This window comes from Quercus suber, unplaced genomic scaffold (genome assembly GCF_002906115.3).
Source record: "Quercus suber isolate HL8 unplaced genomic scaffold, Cork oak 2.0 scaffold_670, whole genome shotgun sequence".
In the NCBI taxonomy this organism is placed as follows: domain Eukaryota; kingdom Viridiplantae; phylum Streptophyta; class Magnoliopsida; order Fagales; family Fagaceae; genus Quercus; species Quercus suber.
Genome location: NW_027070111.1, coordinates 252414 through 271486, shown reverse-complemented (window position 1 = coordinate 271486; position 19073 = coordinate 252414). Strand labels below are relative to the sequence as shown.

At 35.9% G+C, this 19073-nt stretch overlaps 3 protein-coding genes across 3 annotated transcripts; all 3 read right to left on the bottom strand.

The window, feature by feature from the left end:
* Positions 1 to 3027: 3027 nt before the first annotated feature.
* On the bottom strand, positions 3028 to 6106 carry LOC112007182 (cucurbitadienol 11-hydroxylase). The gene is made up of 8 exons (XM_024039491.2): positions 5372 to 6106; positions 4918 to 5067; positions 4569 to 4817; positions 4380 to 4469; positions 4204 to 4282; positions 4011 to 4117; positions 3746 to 3873; positions 3028 to 3411 (listed from the first exon to the last, which is right to left on the bottom strand). Exons 1-8 carry the CDS (start codon positions 5756 to 5758, stop codon positions 3318 to 3320), a joined length of 1284 nt encoding a protein of 427 aa, XP_023895259.2. The 5' UTR covers positions 5759 to 6106; the 3' UTR covers positions 3028 to 3317.
* An 8261-nt stretch (positions 6107 to 14367) lies between these two features.
* Positions 14368 to 14829, bottom strand: LOC136064340 (uncharacterized). The gene has a single exon (XM_065765980.1). It carries the CDS (start codon positions 14827 to 14829, stop codon positions 14368 to 14370), a length of 462 nt encoding a protein of 153 aa, XP_065622052.1.
* Positions 14830 to 17706: 2877 nt separating this feature from the next.
* LOC112024192 (cytochrome P450 93A3) lies at positions 17707 to 18324 on the bottom strand. Its single transcript, XM_024056839.1, has one exon. The coding sequence runs from the start codon at positions 18322 to 18324 to the stop codon at positions 17707 to 17709; it is 618 nt and encodes a 205-aa protein (XP_023912607.1).
* Positions 18325 to 19073: the final 749 nt, after the last annotated feature.

Sequence of the window (19073 nt, the reverse complement as noted above, 5' to 3'; positions counted from 1 at the left end):
GTTAACTTACCAAAACGACGCCGTTTTGAACTTTTTTTTTTTCTTCTTAATTTTAGAAAAATGCTAAATAAAAAAATAAAAACAACATGTATCCCCACCCACCCACCCACCCACCCGATATCAAAGAAACCCAGAATGAGAGATGGTGAAAGAGAGAGAAAGAGAGATCAAAAGGGGGAGGATCAATAAGATTTACTAACAATATATATGCCTTTCAGTTGCAAAGAGGTCCTGATACATTGCAGTCCAACAAGATCTGCTTATATACTTTGCTGCAGTTGTAGTGGGTAAGGGATTAACAGGATTTGCTTTGCAAACTACAAACTACGGATTTGCTTTGCAATTGCATCTTTAACTGGTTCGATGAAACAAAGACAAAACCATATACATAGTCTAGTCTAGGTTGTTAGATGAATTGTCTACCTAAAGTAGCCACAATTTCTCTCGTCCAGTTGCAAGTTCTTACTTTCCATTCTTACCATTTACCAAGTTTCTTAGCAACTTGCAAAAAGACATGTTCGGCCAATGGCAATCCATGTACTACAACTGTAAAACATGAGCAGAGGAAGATGGAGTACTACAATTGTGAATCTTATGGATCTTTCCACTCGATCTTCCCCCTCCCGATCTCTCTTTCCCCCTCTTTCATTTTGAGTTTCTCAGATTCAGGGGGGGTGGGTTGGGGATTAATTTCGTTTTTTATTTTTTATTTTTTGATTTAACATTTTTCTAAAATTAAGAAGAAAAAAAAAGTTCAAAGCGGCATCGTTTTGGTGAGTTAACGGCAATGATTAACAGAATACTAATGGAAGAATTAATTGGAAATAGATGAAACTTAAATGAATGAAATCATGGTTTTAAAAACCGAACCGGACATCAAACCGTTTTTTTTCTAATTTTCGGTTCAACCCCGATTTTTGGCCGGTTTTTCGGTTGTTGACCGGTTATGGGACTTGTAACCGGACCGGATTGGCATCCGGTTCCCAGTTGAACCGGTCGGACCGGCCAGTCCGGTCCGGTTTTTAAAACAGTGAATGAAATGACAAAACCTAAATTTAGAGGACTGAAATGAAAAATTGTGAAACTTAGAGGGTGAATTTTGCATTTTTGCCTTTATTATTTGGATGAGTTACTAACATTTTTCATATCCTATGTAACCTTGGTGGATTAGTCAACCTTGAAAAAAATATATGACTTTGCCACTATAATTAGTTAGGTTTAATAAAAGCACAAGGTAAAGAAGAGGTATAGTCTTTAGCTATTAAATTCAAAGCATAGGTTCTATGGAATTTTAAAATCTACTCATCGTTTAGTCAAATCTTGTTCGATCAAGCTAGATGAGTTCTCTTTTTCTTTTCTTTTTTGCCGAATGAGTTCTCTTTTTCATACATACGTAAATATATAAATACATACTTGAAGATCAAAGATATATACTATAAAAACACACACACTAGTTGTAAAAAAATATATTAATAATAAGGACACACAAGATACGTATCTTTGAGCTCTCCTTTTGATAAATGGGTAGAGTTCTAGAGAGTAACTTGGAACAATCAATTGAAGGGTCTCTCCAATAAGGAGTAGACCCATTGCACTTTTGGATTGCTCCATTTGTAAAGCTAGTAAGTAAAATATATGACCAGCACTGCAAAAATTAACACATAATCCAATTGTCTACATTTATTGGAGATTTAGTTTAAAATTAATGAACTTTTTTTAATATTGCTTTTTTATTTTTTTGAGAATACTTTTTTTTTTTTTATATACAAAATAGAATTTCTACTCTAACTTAATCTAAATATATATGTATGTGATGCTTCCTTCTGGAGACTTAAATCACAGCCCTTACTCCTCCCACATCCCACAAGCATTTATACTTGTGGAGTGACCACTGCACCAAAGGTATACTATGTTATTTTTTTGAGAATCCTTTAACATAGAGTACTTGATTCTTTATTAATGATGCTTTGGTCAGCTATATTAAGACTAGTTTGATCTGTACGTCATTACAGTATATTTCTTTTCAATAAAATCATATAAATTCATATAAGATATCAATTTCCTCTAGGTCTTTGGGCTGTTGCTACTTTCTAGTTACTTCAGCTTGTTGAGCTTAGCTTTTTCAATATAAGTATGTTCCCTTCCCTTCTTGTTTTTATTTTAAAGAAATGCTAACGAGTACCTTAAGGCATTAGTTAATAATCCATTTTGAAAAGTTTTGATACCACTTTTATAGGAAATGAAAAAAGTTGTCAAAATATTAATTAATTTTTTTCATTTTCCATAAAAATTTTCTTTAAATAGATTATTAACTAGTACTTTAAGAGCACTCGTTAGTATTTTTCCTTTATTTTATTGTTATAGTTATAGATGCCCTTTCCTCTTAATGGCTCTTTCATCCATTGTCAGGTCCCCAAAAAACCATAATTTAATTTAGGTACAGCTCTTTCACTTCTTTGGTGTTATATTTCCCATTCTTCAATTCAATTCAACCGAATTAACGAATAAACCATGTGGCTGAATTTAAATGTCGTTCAAGATGATTTTTTTTTTTTTTTTTTTTTTGGTTCCATTAGTTAATATAATTATATTGTTGAATTTAACCTAAAATACACCTAAGAAGCTAAAACAAAGCTTAGAAAAGTTGGAGGCGATACGAAAAGACACTTTGAAGAACTAAAGAGCTGAAAGAGAACTCAACTTTTATAGATTATATGTATAAATTGCTTGATATAAAGTTTTTGACCACAATTGACATTTTTATGTTTCTAGGATTTTGGTCCGACAAAAATACATGTGTTATAAATTTTCCAATAACATATTAAACCTAATCATTTCTTCTTCTTCTACTACTTTTTGATGGAAATTAAACATAATCACTTCAAACCACACAACACATTAGGAATTAGTAACACTTAAATCAATCTATAAATTTTGTCAGAAATTTTTTTTTAATATTTCATTTTTTATTATAGTGAATTAAACTAAATATTCAAATTCTATGAATTGTTAGTAAATTCAACAAACTTTAAGAACGATTTATTCAAATTGAGAAGTCCATTTATTGCTCAAAGTAAATACATAAGTTGTAACACATAACATGCTTCCTTACACATACGTACGCATTAAATACATTGCAAACTGGAATTTTGAGAGAGAAAAGCACATGAAATAAAGATACATTGTAACCCAAGAAAATATTGGTACATTTGGGTAAGTATCCAATTATTTTTTAGTGAAATCGGAACTTCTCATCTAAATATAGAATATCTTATTAGTAAATCCAGTTATTATTTTGCAAGAAATAAGAATGTCTTTTAACTACTCTTTTTAGTGATACGAATGTGGAGGCCATCTGGAAATCCTAGAAGTGGACTACGAGCAATGTTTCCTCCCTCGAGCCTTGTCCACCTATAAAAATAAATAAAAATTCAAGATGTCACTGACTCACTGATATGTATTATCCTACCACAAACTTGGTCTTGATCATAGTCAAGGAAGAAACTACTATATGACCAATTGGGGCCATGAGGCCCATGACCCACTTGAAATTTTTAATTTTTTAATATATAGTACACATAGATTTCAGTTTGTATAATGCAAATTTTGTTTTTCATATATTAATTTAGTTTTGAATGTTAGTATAATCTTGAATTATAAAATTGTTTTGGTTCATAATTTAACCCCTAACTAGCTTGTGGGGGCAATAGCACAAGACAGACTTCGTACTAAGGGAGAAAATTACCTGTATTTGGTGACCAAAACATGGAGAAAGGTAGCCAGGAACGCTTTAGAATAATCTGCCCCTGCACATTTTCTAATTCCTCCTCCAAAAGGCATGAAATTTTTAGATACAACCAATGGGTCAAGATCCTAGTTCCATTAAAAAGAAAGAAAGAAAAAACAGTCAAGGAGATTGCCCTAATGAACAGAAATAATATGAGGAAAAAGTGTGTAATAAGTACTGGTTGAATCATCCTTTTCCCCTAGGAAAGTTGCTTACTAAATACCTTCCAGCGCCATGGATTGAAAGCAAGTGGATCTTTGTACGTGTTTGGGTTTAGTTGAAGAGCGGAATTTGCAAGCATAATGGTCCAACCAGCCGGAATTGTATATCCTAGTAAGCACTTAGCCAATTATATACAATTTGTAACCTGATATATATAAAGCTACTTAACCAAATATATGCATTTGAGAGCATACCTTTATATTCAATGTCCTTCAGTGCTCTTCGTAGTAAACCAGGAGAAACAGCCGCAATCCTAAGAACTTCATTGATTACCTGTAATTTCCACACAACAAAATGTTTATGCTTATGAGATAATTGGAATCCTCTAAAAATCCCCAAGAGATAACACGTTGAGATTGTATAAACTGACTTGAAAGGTAAAAGTCATCGACTTATATTCATTCCATGTGAGTGGGGAACTTGGATTTTCTCTGCCTTTGAGAATTGCCTCATGCTCCGCCTAGTCAATCATACATCATCAATATTACTTACACCATTACTATACACATAAAATAGATTTTGTGATCAAAGAAATTTGTTATACATGTACATAAAATACCTGCAACTCTTGTAAAACTTTAGGTTGGTCCTCAAGTAACTTGAGAGTTAATGCTATTATTGATGAAATGGACTCAAAGTTGGAATATACGATCCCAAAAAGTGAATATATGATAATGTCTTCTGTTAAGTACTTCTCCGTATCCATGTCATTAATGGCTTGATCAAGGAAGTCTCCATGATGATTTTCAGGTGAATTGATTCTCTCCTTTACTATTTTCCTCAGCATGATCACTGCCTCTGTTTGATCCTAATTAATGGATAAACATTAAGATTTAATTAATTTACCTAAGTCATTTCCAACAAATACTTCTCCCAGAAAATATATCTTTTCTCATTATTGTGATTACCTTCAAAGATTTATAATATGCAGTGCCAGGGATGTTCAAGGGAAGCGCCATAAAACCTCCTGGAACATTATTGAACGTCTCACTCATTTTCAGAGGTGATTTTTCATGATCATAACCAATCAATAGCTTTGCACCGAAATGTAAAATCAACTGCAATGTCCAGGAAAGATAGATATGTTATAATTTGAAGACAACAAATTCTACAATATCCTAGAAAAACAGGATAATAGATCTCCATTTTACTAAAAAGTGAGAGAGTCTATTTTACGGTTAAGATTTTATTTTATAAATAAAATAATGTACGAAGTGTTACATTAAAATTTTAAATAACATGGCACTATATACACTTTTAGAACTATAATATTTAATCTAAATTATGAATTGAATCCAGTTTAAATGAAAGTGATCCTTTTACATCGAGGAAATGAGTCTATATCAAAGAATTGGAACTTACAACGGAAGCAGCATGTTTCACTTCAATGGAAGGCTGACTTGACCATGTTTGCAGAGCTTTTACAACTACTTCTTCAATTTGAGAAAGCAACATTTTCTCAAGGGCCTCTGCACCACAGTGATTCAATATAATGCTTCTTAAGTATCTATGGACAAGACCATGTGCAGTTGTCTTACTTTCACCTTCCATAGCGAAGATCTTGGAATATGAATCCAAATACCACATTTCAACTAGTCTCCCTTCTTGTTTAGCGATGTGATTGTTGAATTCAGGATCTATTGATACAACAACAGGACAACCCGCCAAACTAGTTCGAAATATTGGTCCATATCTAAGAAGGGGGGAAAAAAAGGTTAGTTGGTTTGTCTCATCAGTAATATGAAGCATCAAAGTTCTTAAGTATTTATGTTATGTTTGGTTGGGTTAAAAGTGCATGGTTTTAAAAATCGAATCCGATTGGTAAGTTTAATCGGTTTAACATACGAGAACTAGATCCTAATTAAGTGAAAATCGTAAAAACGGCAGTTCAACCATAAAAATTAGGAACCAAATCCTTTTTCAATTCTTTGATCAGTCTGGTTTTGAAACCAAGAAAAATGGAGAAAATAAATATAAAAAAGGGGGGGGGGGGGGGGGAGGAAAACAAAAATGGTTAGGATATAAATGGAGAGGAAAGAAAGTGGGATATTTGGAATTTTTTCATCCGGATTCACCATTTTTTTCCATCCAAATTGGGATATGAAAATGGGAGAAGAAGTAACATTGAAAAACAAATTTACCCCTCCGCTATTATGTTACAGAATTATAATATAATAAGATATAATAGTAATTTACTCTCTATCCTTCTACATTTTTTCCTTCCTCCATACCAAACACACATGCTGAATATACAAATATTTTCTATCATTTGACTTTTTAATGATTCTCCTAACTAAACAAAGCATTAAGTTACCTTTATAGGAAGCCAATGTGTATATAACAAAGTTTTCCATTGCTGTTTTTTTTTGGGGAGTAGTTGGCACCAAAGTCAGATGACAAGATCATACTTTTGACCAGCAATAAATAAAAAGATTTTTAAAAAATTCCGAATTGTGTAGGTTTGTGTATGAATTTAGAATACGAAGATGTTGAGCAGGTGTACGTTAAGTCCCACGAGTTGGATTTGTATTTAAAAAATATGAGGAATATTAGCGGTGTTCTGTCACAAATGGTATCACACGATCACCTATGATTCCTATTCCTGAGATACCAATCTTCTCTCATCCTGTTGTTGTTCCCAACAAGAAGAGAGAAGGTATTTCATTGCAGTCAAAATATATATATATATATATATAGTAAAAAATGGCATATTAATCAAAAAAAGAATAGAAAGTATGATTTCAAATAAAATAGAATGGAGAAAAAGAATACATGTGACCCATCCTAGTTAATATATTGAAGATCCATAACCAATTCAAAAATTTTGGGATTAAAGTTTTGTTGTTGTTATTGTTATAGCATTTTTGTGTGTGTTTATATATATAATATAAAAGATAAATGTATAATCAAATTCATACAAATATTACAAAAATACACCCAATTAGTTGCATATTACCTTTGAGCTCTCTTTTTGAAAAATGGTATATCAGTCAAGAGAGTAATAGAAAGTATAACTTTAAATAAAATAGAATAGAGAAGGAGAATACATGTGACCGATTCTAGCTAGCTAATACATTGAAGATCCATTTAAGATACATATATAATTAAATTCGTACAAATTAAATATTGCAAAAATACACACAATCAGTTGCATATTACCTTTGAGCTCTCTTTTTGATAAATGGGTGGATATCTAGAGAGTAACTGCGAACGTTCAGCTGAAAGGACTCTCCAATAATGGGTAAGCCCATAGAACCCGGAGGGAGGACTCCATTGCACTTTGGATTGCTCCATTTGTTTAGCCAATAAGTCAAATATATGACAACCACTGCAACAATACACAATCCCTCTATCCACATTTTTAACTCCTTTCTTGTATAGAATATGGTTAAGATTGTGTACAAATCTCTGAAGCAAGTCGTGGTTTGTTGGTAAAGCTCTCGCTCTATCCTACTCCAGAAATGAATGTGATATTAGAAATGAAAAAAAGTCTGCTGAGAACTGTTGGATTTGAAAGGAATTAAATAAGGAATGCAGAAAATTAATCCTATATTTTGCTGATAGAGATGGTGTTTTACGTGTGATTCATGCATGGTGATTGGTGAGATAAATACAAGGCAACTCCCAGCGTTATGGATTTACATTTTCCTTATCAGCACTCCTGCCGATACTGGAAATCAGAATTTTCCTTACCAGGATTGATGTAATCTAATGTTCGGATAAAACAGACAAATTTTTAAATGGACCAAAAAAAAAAAAAAAACAAAAACAAAAATTCAACAACTCATCTAAACAAAAATTCTCTGTCTCATTTTTTTAGTAATGCAAAGAACATACAATGATACAATTTCTCACACTTAAATCCACATTTTATTTATGTGTCAACTCTTAATTGGATTTCAACATTTTTAAGTATATGCGGCGGACTCATATGAAATTGTTGAATTCAATCAAGAGTTGACACATAAATAGAATGTAAATTTTGACCATAAAAATAGACATGTCGCTAGGATTGGATTTGTAGTATGAGATAGATAAATTGTGGTATCCAATCAAGAGTTCATACATAAGCAGGGTGTAGATTTTTGCACGTAGCCATATAAGTTCCAGTCCATTTGGATGACGGACAAATGGCTTATTAGTCCTTGTCTCCAGCCAATAAGTGAAAGTTTTAGAGCATTCCCATCAGCTCTCTCATAAAAAATACCATTTTACAACACCAAAAACCTACTTTATCATTTTAACACACCATTTTACAAAGTGTCATTTATCAGATGTTCTATACTTCAATTCTATATATTAAAATAATATTTATTATTCATTAAAATAATATATTAATTTCTCTCCATCATTCTCATCATCGGCAACAACAACAACAGTACAACCATCACTACCACAACAACGGCCACTGGCCACTGCCGCAACAACACCGACAGCCACCACCGGCACAATCCCACATCCACCAACGCCACCTCAAAAAAAAAAAAAAAAACACAACAACAGAGGTTGGCACAAACCCACGTCCATCGAACCAAACAAACCCACATCCACCAACCCACATCCACATCCACCGGCACAAACCCGAGATCGGCGTGGCGATGGCGAGAACGATGGTCTACCGTTGATCAGTGAGGCCGCCGTACCGTTGATCGGTGAGGCCGTCGTACCGTTGAACGATGGCGTACGTAGAACGATGAGACGGCTTGATTGGTGATCGGCAGCTTGATCGGTGATGGCGGCTTGATCGCTGCTGATTTGAGGGTGAGGGAGGGTGATCTGAAGAAGAAAGAGAGAGAGAGCATCGGCTGGAGAGAGAGGAAATAGTGAGAAGAGGGAGAAAAAGTTGAATTAAATATTGAGAGAAGAGAGAAAATGTTGAATAAAAAATTAATATACAGAAATGGCATTTTGGTCCGTACTGTCTCATATTTGAGACAATTCTGTAGCATGTTCTATAATTATAGAACATTTACAACATATGATGAAGCTTAAACAGTAACTTTTGGTGTGCCAAATGCTAAATATATTTGGCACACCTGATGAGAGTGATCTAACTGCATGAAATGCCCACCTAGACTTCCATTTGGATTTGTCTCATCCCAAGGCCCAGACCATGGGACCATATGTGGAGGACTATAGCTCTATAATGCAATGGTCTATCCTTTTAGGAGGGTGTAGAAATGGTGACACGGGTCAAAGAATTTAAATCAACAAAGTGTGTAATAGGGGTTACTTAATCTCGAGATTTCAACGTTAATTCGTCCTCAAGTATACCATTAATATTTTAGTGGCATTAGCAATTACAATTTACATTATGCCACCTACAAGCCAAAATTTAGTAACAACGTCATAAGAATCTTAGGAAAAGTGGTAAAAAAAAAAAGTAGAAAACTTAACTCATATATTAAGGTGAAAAGTCTTATAATTCAATTGATTGGCACTACTTGATATTTTCAAGGCATATAGAATTCAAATCCCCTCTCTCGCGCTATACTTATCGAATTATAATATATATATATATATATATATATTTTTTTTTTTAAAAAAAAACTTGTATACTGAGGATTGATTAAATTACGTTGTTCACTAATACTACATGTGACAATAATGGTAGGATTATTGGATTTTAATGGATAAAACGACATCCTCTTATATATATAAAAGGAGGGTTACCCGTAAACAATCAATCGTATTCAACATCAATACTTCAACGTGTCTTCTTTTATCCAAGAGTAGTGTAATCCTTTTCATCCAAAAAAAAAAAAAGAAGAGTAGTGCAATTCTTCACTACAATTACGTTGCCTTGTTGTCAAATAGAACTCAACAAGAACTTGAAACAAAACCCTAATTTTATTCATAAAAAAATGGTACATTTCAATACCTTATTAAAGAAATCTAAATTCTAAACCAAAACATTAAATCAAAATCCTTCTCTTCAGATAATCTCATCCAAAAGAATTTCCAATGAAATTTAAATTCAACAAAATTTAGGAACAACTTATTAGAATTGAGAAGTTCACATATTTCTTAAAAAAACACATAAGTTGAAACATAAAACATGTTTCCTTACTCATACATCAAATACATTGAGAGAGAGAGAGAGAGAACATTAATACCAAAAATAAAAATAGAGTATCTAATTATTTTGCATGAAACCGGAACTTTTTATCTCAATATAGAACATCCTGTTATTTTGCATGAAATAGGATTTTTTTTTTTTTTTTTTTAAATAGACGTGATAGAATTTTATGGTATGACGCCTGCTCCATGATGATTACTCTTTAAAATTGTATATTGTTCTTCTTAGAAAAATTAATGTGGAGGCCATCTGTAAAAATCAAAATAGGACTTCGAGCAATTTTTCCTCCCTTGACCTTTGTCCACCAAAACATAAATAAAAATTTAAGAGGTCACTAATAGGAAATAATATCCTACCACAACGAGGTTTGTGATCATCTTGTTGTGGCAATAGCTCAAGCCCCATGTAAGTGACACTACGAAGGGGAACAAATTACCTATATTTGGTGACCAAGACATGGAGGAAGATAGCCATGAAAGTTTTAGTATACTCTGCCCCTGCACATTGTCTAATTCCTCCAAAGGCATGAAATTCTTAGATACAACAGATGGGTCAAGATCCTGGTTCCATTAAAAATTCTGCAAGTGGATCCTTGTAAGTGTTTGAGTTTAATTGAAGTGCAGAATTTGCAATCATAATGGTCCAACCAGCCGGAATTGTATATCCTGGTAAGCATTTAGCCAATCATTTACACTTTGTAACCGAATATAAAGACACTGAACCAAATATACGCATATGAGAGCATACCTTTAAATTTTATATCCTTCAGTGCTTTTCGTAGTAAACCAGGAGAAACATTTGCGATCCGAAAAATTGATTACCTGTAATTTCATACAACAAAATTTTTATGTTTATGAGATAATTGGAATCCTCTACACCACAAACAGAGAATATTTTGAGATTCTGTAACTGACTTGAAGGGTAAAAGTCATTGACTTATATTCATCCCATGTGAGAATGGAATTTGGATTCTTTCTGGCTTTGAGAATTGCCTTGTGCTCGGCCTAATATATGATATATCATCAATGTTTCAACATTACCATACACAAAATTAAGTGCTAAAAGAAATTTGTTCTACATCCACATACAGTCAACTCTTGTAAAACTGCTGGATTGTCCGCAATTAACTTGAGGGCTAATGATAATGCTGTTGAAATCGCCTCAAAGGTAGCAAATGAGATCCCAAAAACCCAACGGGCGAGAAAATCTTCTGATAAGAATTTCTCCTTATTCATGTTATTTATGGCTTGATCAAGCAAATCTTCATGTTTTCCAGGTGAATTCATTTTCTCTTTTACCATTTTCCTCAACATGGTCAATGCCTCCTTTTGATCCTGAATGAAAATGAAGATTTTAGATTAATGTATTTGAGTCATTTAAACAAGTACTTGTGACGTAGGACAACCACAAAAACAATAGAATAAGAAAATAAACCCTAGGAGTCAGCACCTAAGAATTGCTTGGAGTCAGTACTAAGCAAAACTGGAGTCGGCACCATTGAAAGAAAACACACATTTTTTTAATTATTCTCAAAACTATCTTGCAATAATCCCAAAAAGTGTTTAAATAGCTAACAACAATAAGACATAAAGAAACCCTAAAGAAACCCTAATTATTAAATGTCTGAGCTTGCTTAAACTCAAGCCCAGTAACTGATAGGCTCCATCCATAAGGCCACAGGTTGGGCCGTCTTCTTTCTCCTATACGTGCGTGTAATTGGGGGCTTGTACCTCGTGTCTGCACCAACTCCCCCCGGGTGAGAAGAACTCAACCCCGTCAAGTGGAAATCTGAAGAGCTCTGATAATACTCCAGCAAGTCAAGATCCAGTCGCTGTAGCTCATCTCGAGTAATCCAAGTGCAATCAGAATCTGGTTGCCCTCGCCACCAAACTAGGAAACGGTGAACTCCTCCATCCCTGCTAGAAACAATCTGCTCATCTAAAATAGCATCAATAGATTCTTAATGTGCATAAGGTAAATTTAAGGGTAAAGGGGTGGGAATAGGGGCATCAATAGGATTAGGAAAAGACTCATAAAAAGGGGTATCAGGAATAGCTGTAGGGCTTTTATAAGCAACTAAATCCTCAATATTAAAGGAGGAGCTAATACCATAATCATGAGGAAGGTTAATGACATATGCATTTAGGCCCATTCGTTTCAATACCTTGAATGGTCCGGCACTACGAGCCTGCAATTTTTTAACGGTCCCAGAGGGAAACCGTTCAGGTCGAATCCAAATCATGACATAATCCCCTACCTGAAACTCTGCATAACGCCGATGAGTGTCAGCATGAATTTTATATTGAGAATTACTTGCCTGAATTTTTTTGCAAATCTCATTATGCAAATCATGAATATGTCGTGCAAATGCCTCAGCAGACTCAGACACCTTAACATGTGGGGACATGGGCAAAAGATCTAAGGGCTTCCTAGGTGTATATCCATGCACAACCTCAAAAGGACTAGCGCTTATAGACCTATTGACAGAGCTATTATATGCAAGTTGGGCTACAGGAAGAATTGAATCCCAATTCCTATTGGCTTCACCCATTAGACACCGAAGGAGATTGCCTAGACTACGATTAACCACCTCAATTTGACCATCAGTTTGAGGATGAAATGCTGTGGAAAATTTCAATTTGGTGCCCACTAAATTCCACAAGGTCTTCCAAAAATAACTCATGAAGCAAACATCCCTATCAGACACTATGGTTTTGGGAAGACCATACAGTTTGACAATCTCATCAAAGTAGAGCTTTGCGATCTTAGAAGTATCAGAGGTCTACTAACAGGGTAGGAAATGAGCCATCTTAGAGAAGTGATCAACAACTACTAGAATGGAATCATGCTTCCTAAAGGTGCGGGGCAAACCTAACACAAAGTCCATACTCACATCCTGCCACGGGCGGTCTGGCACAGGTAGAGGCGTGTATAGGACAGTGTTTTGCTTGTGATGTTTGGCTAGTTGACAGGTACAACACTGACCAACTATCTTAGCAATGCCCCTCTTAAGACCAGGCCAATAGAATTGACGTTCCACTTCCTCAATTGTTTTGTCTCGGCCAAAGTGACCTGCAAGGTCTCCCACATGTATCTCCTAAACTAGGAAATCTCGTACTGAAGACCGAGGGATACATAATTGGTTGGCTTTGAACAAGTAACCATCTCGAAGGGTATAATCATCCAGGATTGGCCATGGGGCATTACTTAGGCTAATGTAAAGCTCCCCAAAATCTGGGCATGACTCATATTCATCCTTAAATCGCTCTAACCCAGTAACATTAACACTCATGACAGATAGCAAAGACACCCTTCGACTCAGTGCATCAGCGGCCTTATTCTCAACTCCCGCCCTATGTTTCACCACATGTATCTCCTAAGCAATCGGGTGGCGCGCTTGACTAAGTACTCCTCCTATACCAATACCTGAGGCATCACATTCCACTTCAAAAGGCTTGGTAAAATCAGGGAGACGCATGACAGGTGCCTCAGTCATCTTTTGCTTTACCTCATGGAAAGCCTTAGTAGCAGCTTTAGTCCAAACAAACTCCCCTTGCTTCGTGCAGTCAGTAATGGGGGACATGATGGTACTAAACCCCTTAATGAATCGACAATAAAAAGAAGCGAGCCCATGAAAAATTTGAATTTCATAGATATTCTTGGGCTCGGGCCACTCCACAATTGATTGAACCTTTTGGGGGTCAATAGAAACTCCCTCAGAGGATACTATGAAACCTAAGAAAACGACTTTATCGGTGAAGAAAGAGCACTTCTTGAGGTTGCCACATAAACTCTCCTTCCTAAGGGTAGTACAAACTTGAGTTAGGTGGTCTAAGTATTGCTCCCTAGATTTACTATAGATAAGGATGTCATCAAAGTACACAACCAAGAATTTCCCCATAAAAGGCTTGAGCACTTGAGTCGTCACTCTCATAAAGGTACTAGGAGCATTGGACAATCCAAGAGGCATGACCATCCACTCATATAAACCATCCTTCGTCTTGAAGGCAGTTTTCCACTCATTACCAGAATGAACCCTAATTTGATGATAGCTGCTTTTCAAGTCTATCTTAGAGAAGATCGTTGCTCCAGCCATCATATCCAACATGTCATCCAACCGAGGGATAGGAAAACGACGATATTTCACAGTAATCTTGTTGATGGCACGACTATCAACACACATCCTCCAAGTTCCATCTTTCTTTAGGGTCAAGAGTGCAGGGACTGCACAAGGACTCATGCTCTCACGAACAAAACCCTTCCTAAGTAGTTCTTCTACTTACCTTTGCAACTCAGCATGCTCTGCAGGGCTCATCCTATAGTGTGGCAAATTAGGTAGGGTCACTCCAAGCACCAAATCTATGGTGTGTTGTATGTCACGCATGGGTGGTAAATGATCGGGAAGTTCCTCAGGGAAAACATCCTTAAATTCCTGGAGCACTAATTTCACTTCTTCAGGTTGCTCCTCACAAGTCTCTCCATGAACTTCCCTGGCAACTAAGACAAATACAATAGATTCTTGAACTGCTACCTTTTCGAATGCCTTAGGGCTTATGATGTTCAGGTCTTTCGCCTTTAGTGCTTCTTTCTTCTTGCTCATGTCGATTGGCTTAGGTTTTAAAGGATTGAGAATAATCTTCTTACCTTCAAACATAAATAAGCAAGAATTGGATTGCCCATAGAAGGTGACATCCAAATCATAAAGCCAAGGTCTACCTAAGATAATATGCCCTACATCCATGGGAATTACATCACACCATATTTCAGCCTTGTAGGTAAGGAATTGAAGTGGGACAACACATCTTTCTTTGATGGCTATAAAGGAAGTATCCACCTAAAAAACTCTATATGGGTTAGGGTGAGGGGTCAATTTCAAGCCTAGGCAGGAAACAACGTTAGAGGACACCGCATTAATGCAACTCCTACTATCTATAATAACCTTGCAAGTTTTGTCTCCACACTTAGTGTAAGTTAGGAAGATGGCATTTCTTCACCAATCACCAGTGTCTCTCTGCTCTATCAAAGCGCACCTTACCACATTCACTCTAGGGACACCAAAGTCCTTGAAGTCATCAACTTAGGGAGAAATGGCTCTAATGCATGCGAGGTAGCTAGGATCATCTTCCCATTCTGCCTCAACATCTTGGGTTCCTTCAACATTTGGATCATATACTAGCTCCTCAACATCTACAACCTTTTCATCACCCTCTTGAATGACAAGGGCCCTAGAGGGACACCTAGCTGCGATGTGTCCAACCCCATTGCATTTGAAGCATTGGAGGCGAGAGCCTAATCTTGAAGGCTCATTGACCATACATTTTCCTTTGTCCTCTTTTTCTATTGGGGTACTATTAGGGTTGACCTTAAGGGGTAAGGCAAGTCTAGATCTACTACCAAAAGGTTGAGGGTTGGTAGGAACACTCCAGGGCTCAGAACATCGCCAAAAGATAGATTTGGATGCTAACTCACAATTCCTAGCAAGCTCATATGCTTCTCTTAAGGTAGTGACTCCTCGGGTGATAATCTCTCCTAATAGGCTAGCATTTAAACCTTTCTTGAACCTATTGAGTGTAACAACCTCTTCCTCGACTATTTGAATTCGTCTCTTAAACTCCTTGAACTTCTCTATATATTCAGCCACAGCAGTATTGCCTTGCTTTAGGCGATCCCATTCCTCAAGAAGGGAGCTCCTATAAGTTGAAGGAACACAATTCCTTGAGAGTACATTCTTCATCTCAAGCCAATCAATAATGGGGAGCTCACGTCGTCGCCTAAGGGTTTTTTCAAAGTCTTCCCAGAAAAGGTCAACTCTTCCAATTAACTTCATCCTAGCATACCTCACTTTCTTGTTTTCAGCCCAATGGTAATAGTCAAAGAATTTCTCCATTTGACGCAGCCAATCAGTGAAAACCCATGGGTCTAGGCAGCTATCAAAGGTGGGTGCTTCTATCTTGTCCTTAAACATCCTATCATCAAAATCCCTAGGGCCATTGTGATTATAGTGATCAGGTTCAAAGTTTGGAGCCCTATTAAAGTAACTGAAGTTATGTTGCCTAAGCATGTTATCTCCTTCATGGTTAATGGTCTCTCGTTGAGATACTTCAATTTGCCCAACCCTATCCATTAAATTTTGGACATTTTTTGCTAGTTCTTCTATGGTTTGCTCTAAGGAGGGCCTAGACTTAGAAGTGGATTGATGTTCAGAGTTTGACATGATGCGACTACTACGTAGATGCATGCACACTATATTTATGAATGCAATTGAGATTCACAAAAGCTTAGGTAACCAATTCTCAATGTAAAATTAAGGTCAAGCAAGAGTGCATGTAGGGATTAGATCAATGAAGTATAGGAATAAATTGCAGTCAAGTAGTGACAGTATTGTCAATATTGAAAGATAACCCAAATAAAAGTCAAATTCCAATAAGCTCCACAATTAATAATGAGAATCAGATATTTCAAAGAAATTGGGTTTTTTTTTTTTTTTTTTTTTTTTTTTGAGTTTTAGAATGGGTACTAAAAGAAAGCACAAATAATAAAATAACTAACTTAAGCACAAAATGGGTAGGCCAATGGGATATGGTGAGACATGCACATAAAAAATATAAAGATATTATTTTTCAATGAGACAAAATTGAATCCACCAAAAAGAGAGTAAGAATTGTATCCTTGTCAGTGGCCAACTTACTGCACTTGATAGTCACGGGCTTGGCTCTTCAATTGAGTGGTTCTAAGTGGACAAAGTGAATATGTGAAAAGCAATGTAAGGCCCATACGTAAATGGGCTGGCAGCAACAACACATTATCTTTCTTCTTTCTTTCTTTCTTTCTTTCTTTTTTTTTTTTAATAAGAAATAATAATAAAATACAGTACACGGACTTAAAGGTTGAAAGAAACTACAGAATAAAAACTATAGAAAGTAGAAACTAAAGAGACAAACACGGACTCAAAACTGAAAAGAAAAATTCTCTGTAATGAGAGTCTTCTGCCGGTGAAGGGGACTGACACTGGTGGCGGCGTGAAGGAGGCGCAAACAGCGGCGATGGCTGCTTGTCTCGGACCTTGACAGCAGCAGTGTGTGTCGGTCTCAGCAACGGCAGTTGCTCTTCGGTCTCAGCAGCGGTGGGTGGACGACAATGGTTTTCGGCGGCTGGGTCTTATGGCGGTGTTGGCGGTGGCTGATGGGTCTGCAACTGGTGGTGGATGGGCTGCGGTGGTTGAGGGTTGATTTGTGGGTCTTGGCTGGTGGCTGTTGGCTTGCGTTTTTTTTTTTTTTTTTTTTTTTTTGGGTTGGGGGGGAGAAGTTCTTATAAAATTTGTTATGGCATTACACCTGCAGATAATGAATAAAGGGAAGTCTGTTTTAGCATATAGCTCTGTAGGAGCTAGTGGTATTAAAATATATACTAATAATTTGTTAAACAAAGCCAAAAATCAAAAGAAAGCATAGCATAAGTTGTGAACAAAATCACAAGCAAGAAAGCAGCACTTGGGACTCTTTGTGAGTTTGTGTCTCCAACAATATATCCATCAGATCTCACTTTTGATCTCCTGCTCCACCATTCATGACCTTAGCTTCATGTTCCCAGTTCCATCATGATCCTCTCCACCAGCCTATCAAACTGTCCCAACGCCCATATATATAAGCCTTTTCCCATCTCCAGAGAAATCAAACATCTTCAGAGGACCCAACGCATCCCCGACAGTTAGTTTCCCTGCCAACTCTAAACACTGCTTAACCAACATATGTATCTCCTCAGCCTCATTCTCAGTCCCTGAGCACCGCATACTCATTGCCATTCTACATATCGTGTTGTTTGTTAAGGTGGTTGGCTCGTGATTCAAATCACATGCTTTTCCATCGCTTGAACTCTTTGTTATCCTTTCCACAAGCTTCTCAACCTCTTCTTCGCATATATCAACAGTGTGGTTGAGCTGTGGGACTGCAAGAAGCCAAGTCATGCATAGCCTCTTCATGAACCGCCCATAGTCACCGTATTGAGTCATGACAAAACGTGACTCCCTATAGATGAAGTATTCTGAGGAGCCAAATTCAGGCCTGTAAGAGAAACTAATGTCTTGGGTTTTGAAGTACAGGGCTGGTAGGCTCGGAGGGTTTTGGATTGTTGGCAGAGATTTTAAGCATGATTTAATGAAGGAGTGTGCAAAGATCGCAGTGATTAACCAAATGAGAAATAGGTAGCAGTACATCATTTCACTAGGACTAGTGATCATGGTTTGTGGTATGTGTCAATAGGCTAGAGGATAATTTTTCATATAAATTAGGTCTCTCAGAGTTGAACTTGTTTACAAGGCTATATATAATGTTTGCAAGGAAAACACAAAATATGCGTGTGGACAGAATTATTGGAAACTCTTCCTTGCATGCATGCCGCTTTGTGAATACGTTTAGCTGCATAAGACGGACTGGTCCTAAGATTTTTTTTTTTTTTTTTTTTTATTAGTTATATTTTTCATTTTTGCAATTGGGCTCCCCTCTTCCAAAACCATAGGCTCCTCTCTCATCCAATCAACCTAGAAACTACTCAATAAAAAAACTTAAGAAAAATATAACTTAAAAAATTTAAAAATCCTAGGTAGTCCAGTATTAAGAAACAATATTATTTTGTGTTTTTTTTTTTTTTTTAAATCTTTGTTGATAGATGATTGCATATTAATGTATCAAGATAAAATGATTTTATATATTTGTCTTGGTATATAGTTTGTTAATATTATATGGATGTCTATTTAGATGCGGCTCCAAATTGAAGGCAAGGTGGTCACAACTAACAAGACCACCCTGACCTGGGAAAAATTAATTATTATATATAAATTTTAATTTTTTTTTTATCCTTTAAAAAAATTGTGACTACCCTATATTTTCTAGAACCAACATAATTAAATTTTGAACAAAGTTTGGCAACAAATTTGGTTGTAAACTAAAGCTACAACTCTACTCAAATTTGTTTTTTTTTTTTTTTTTT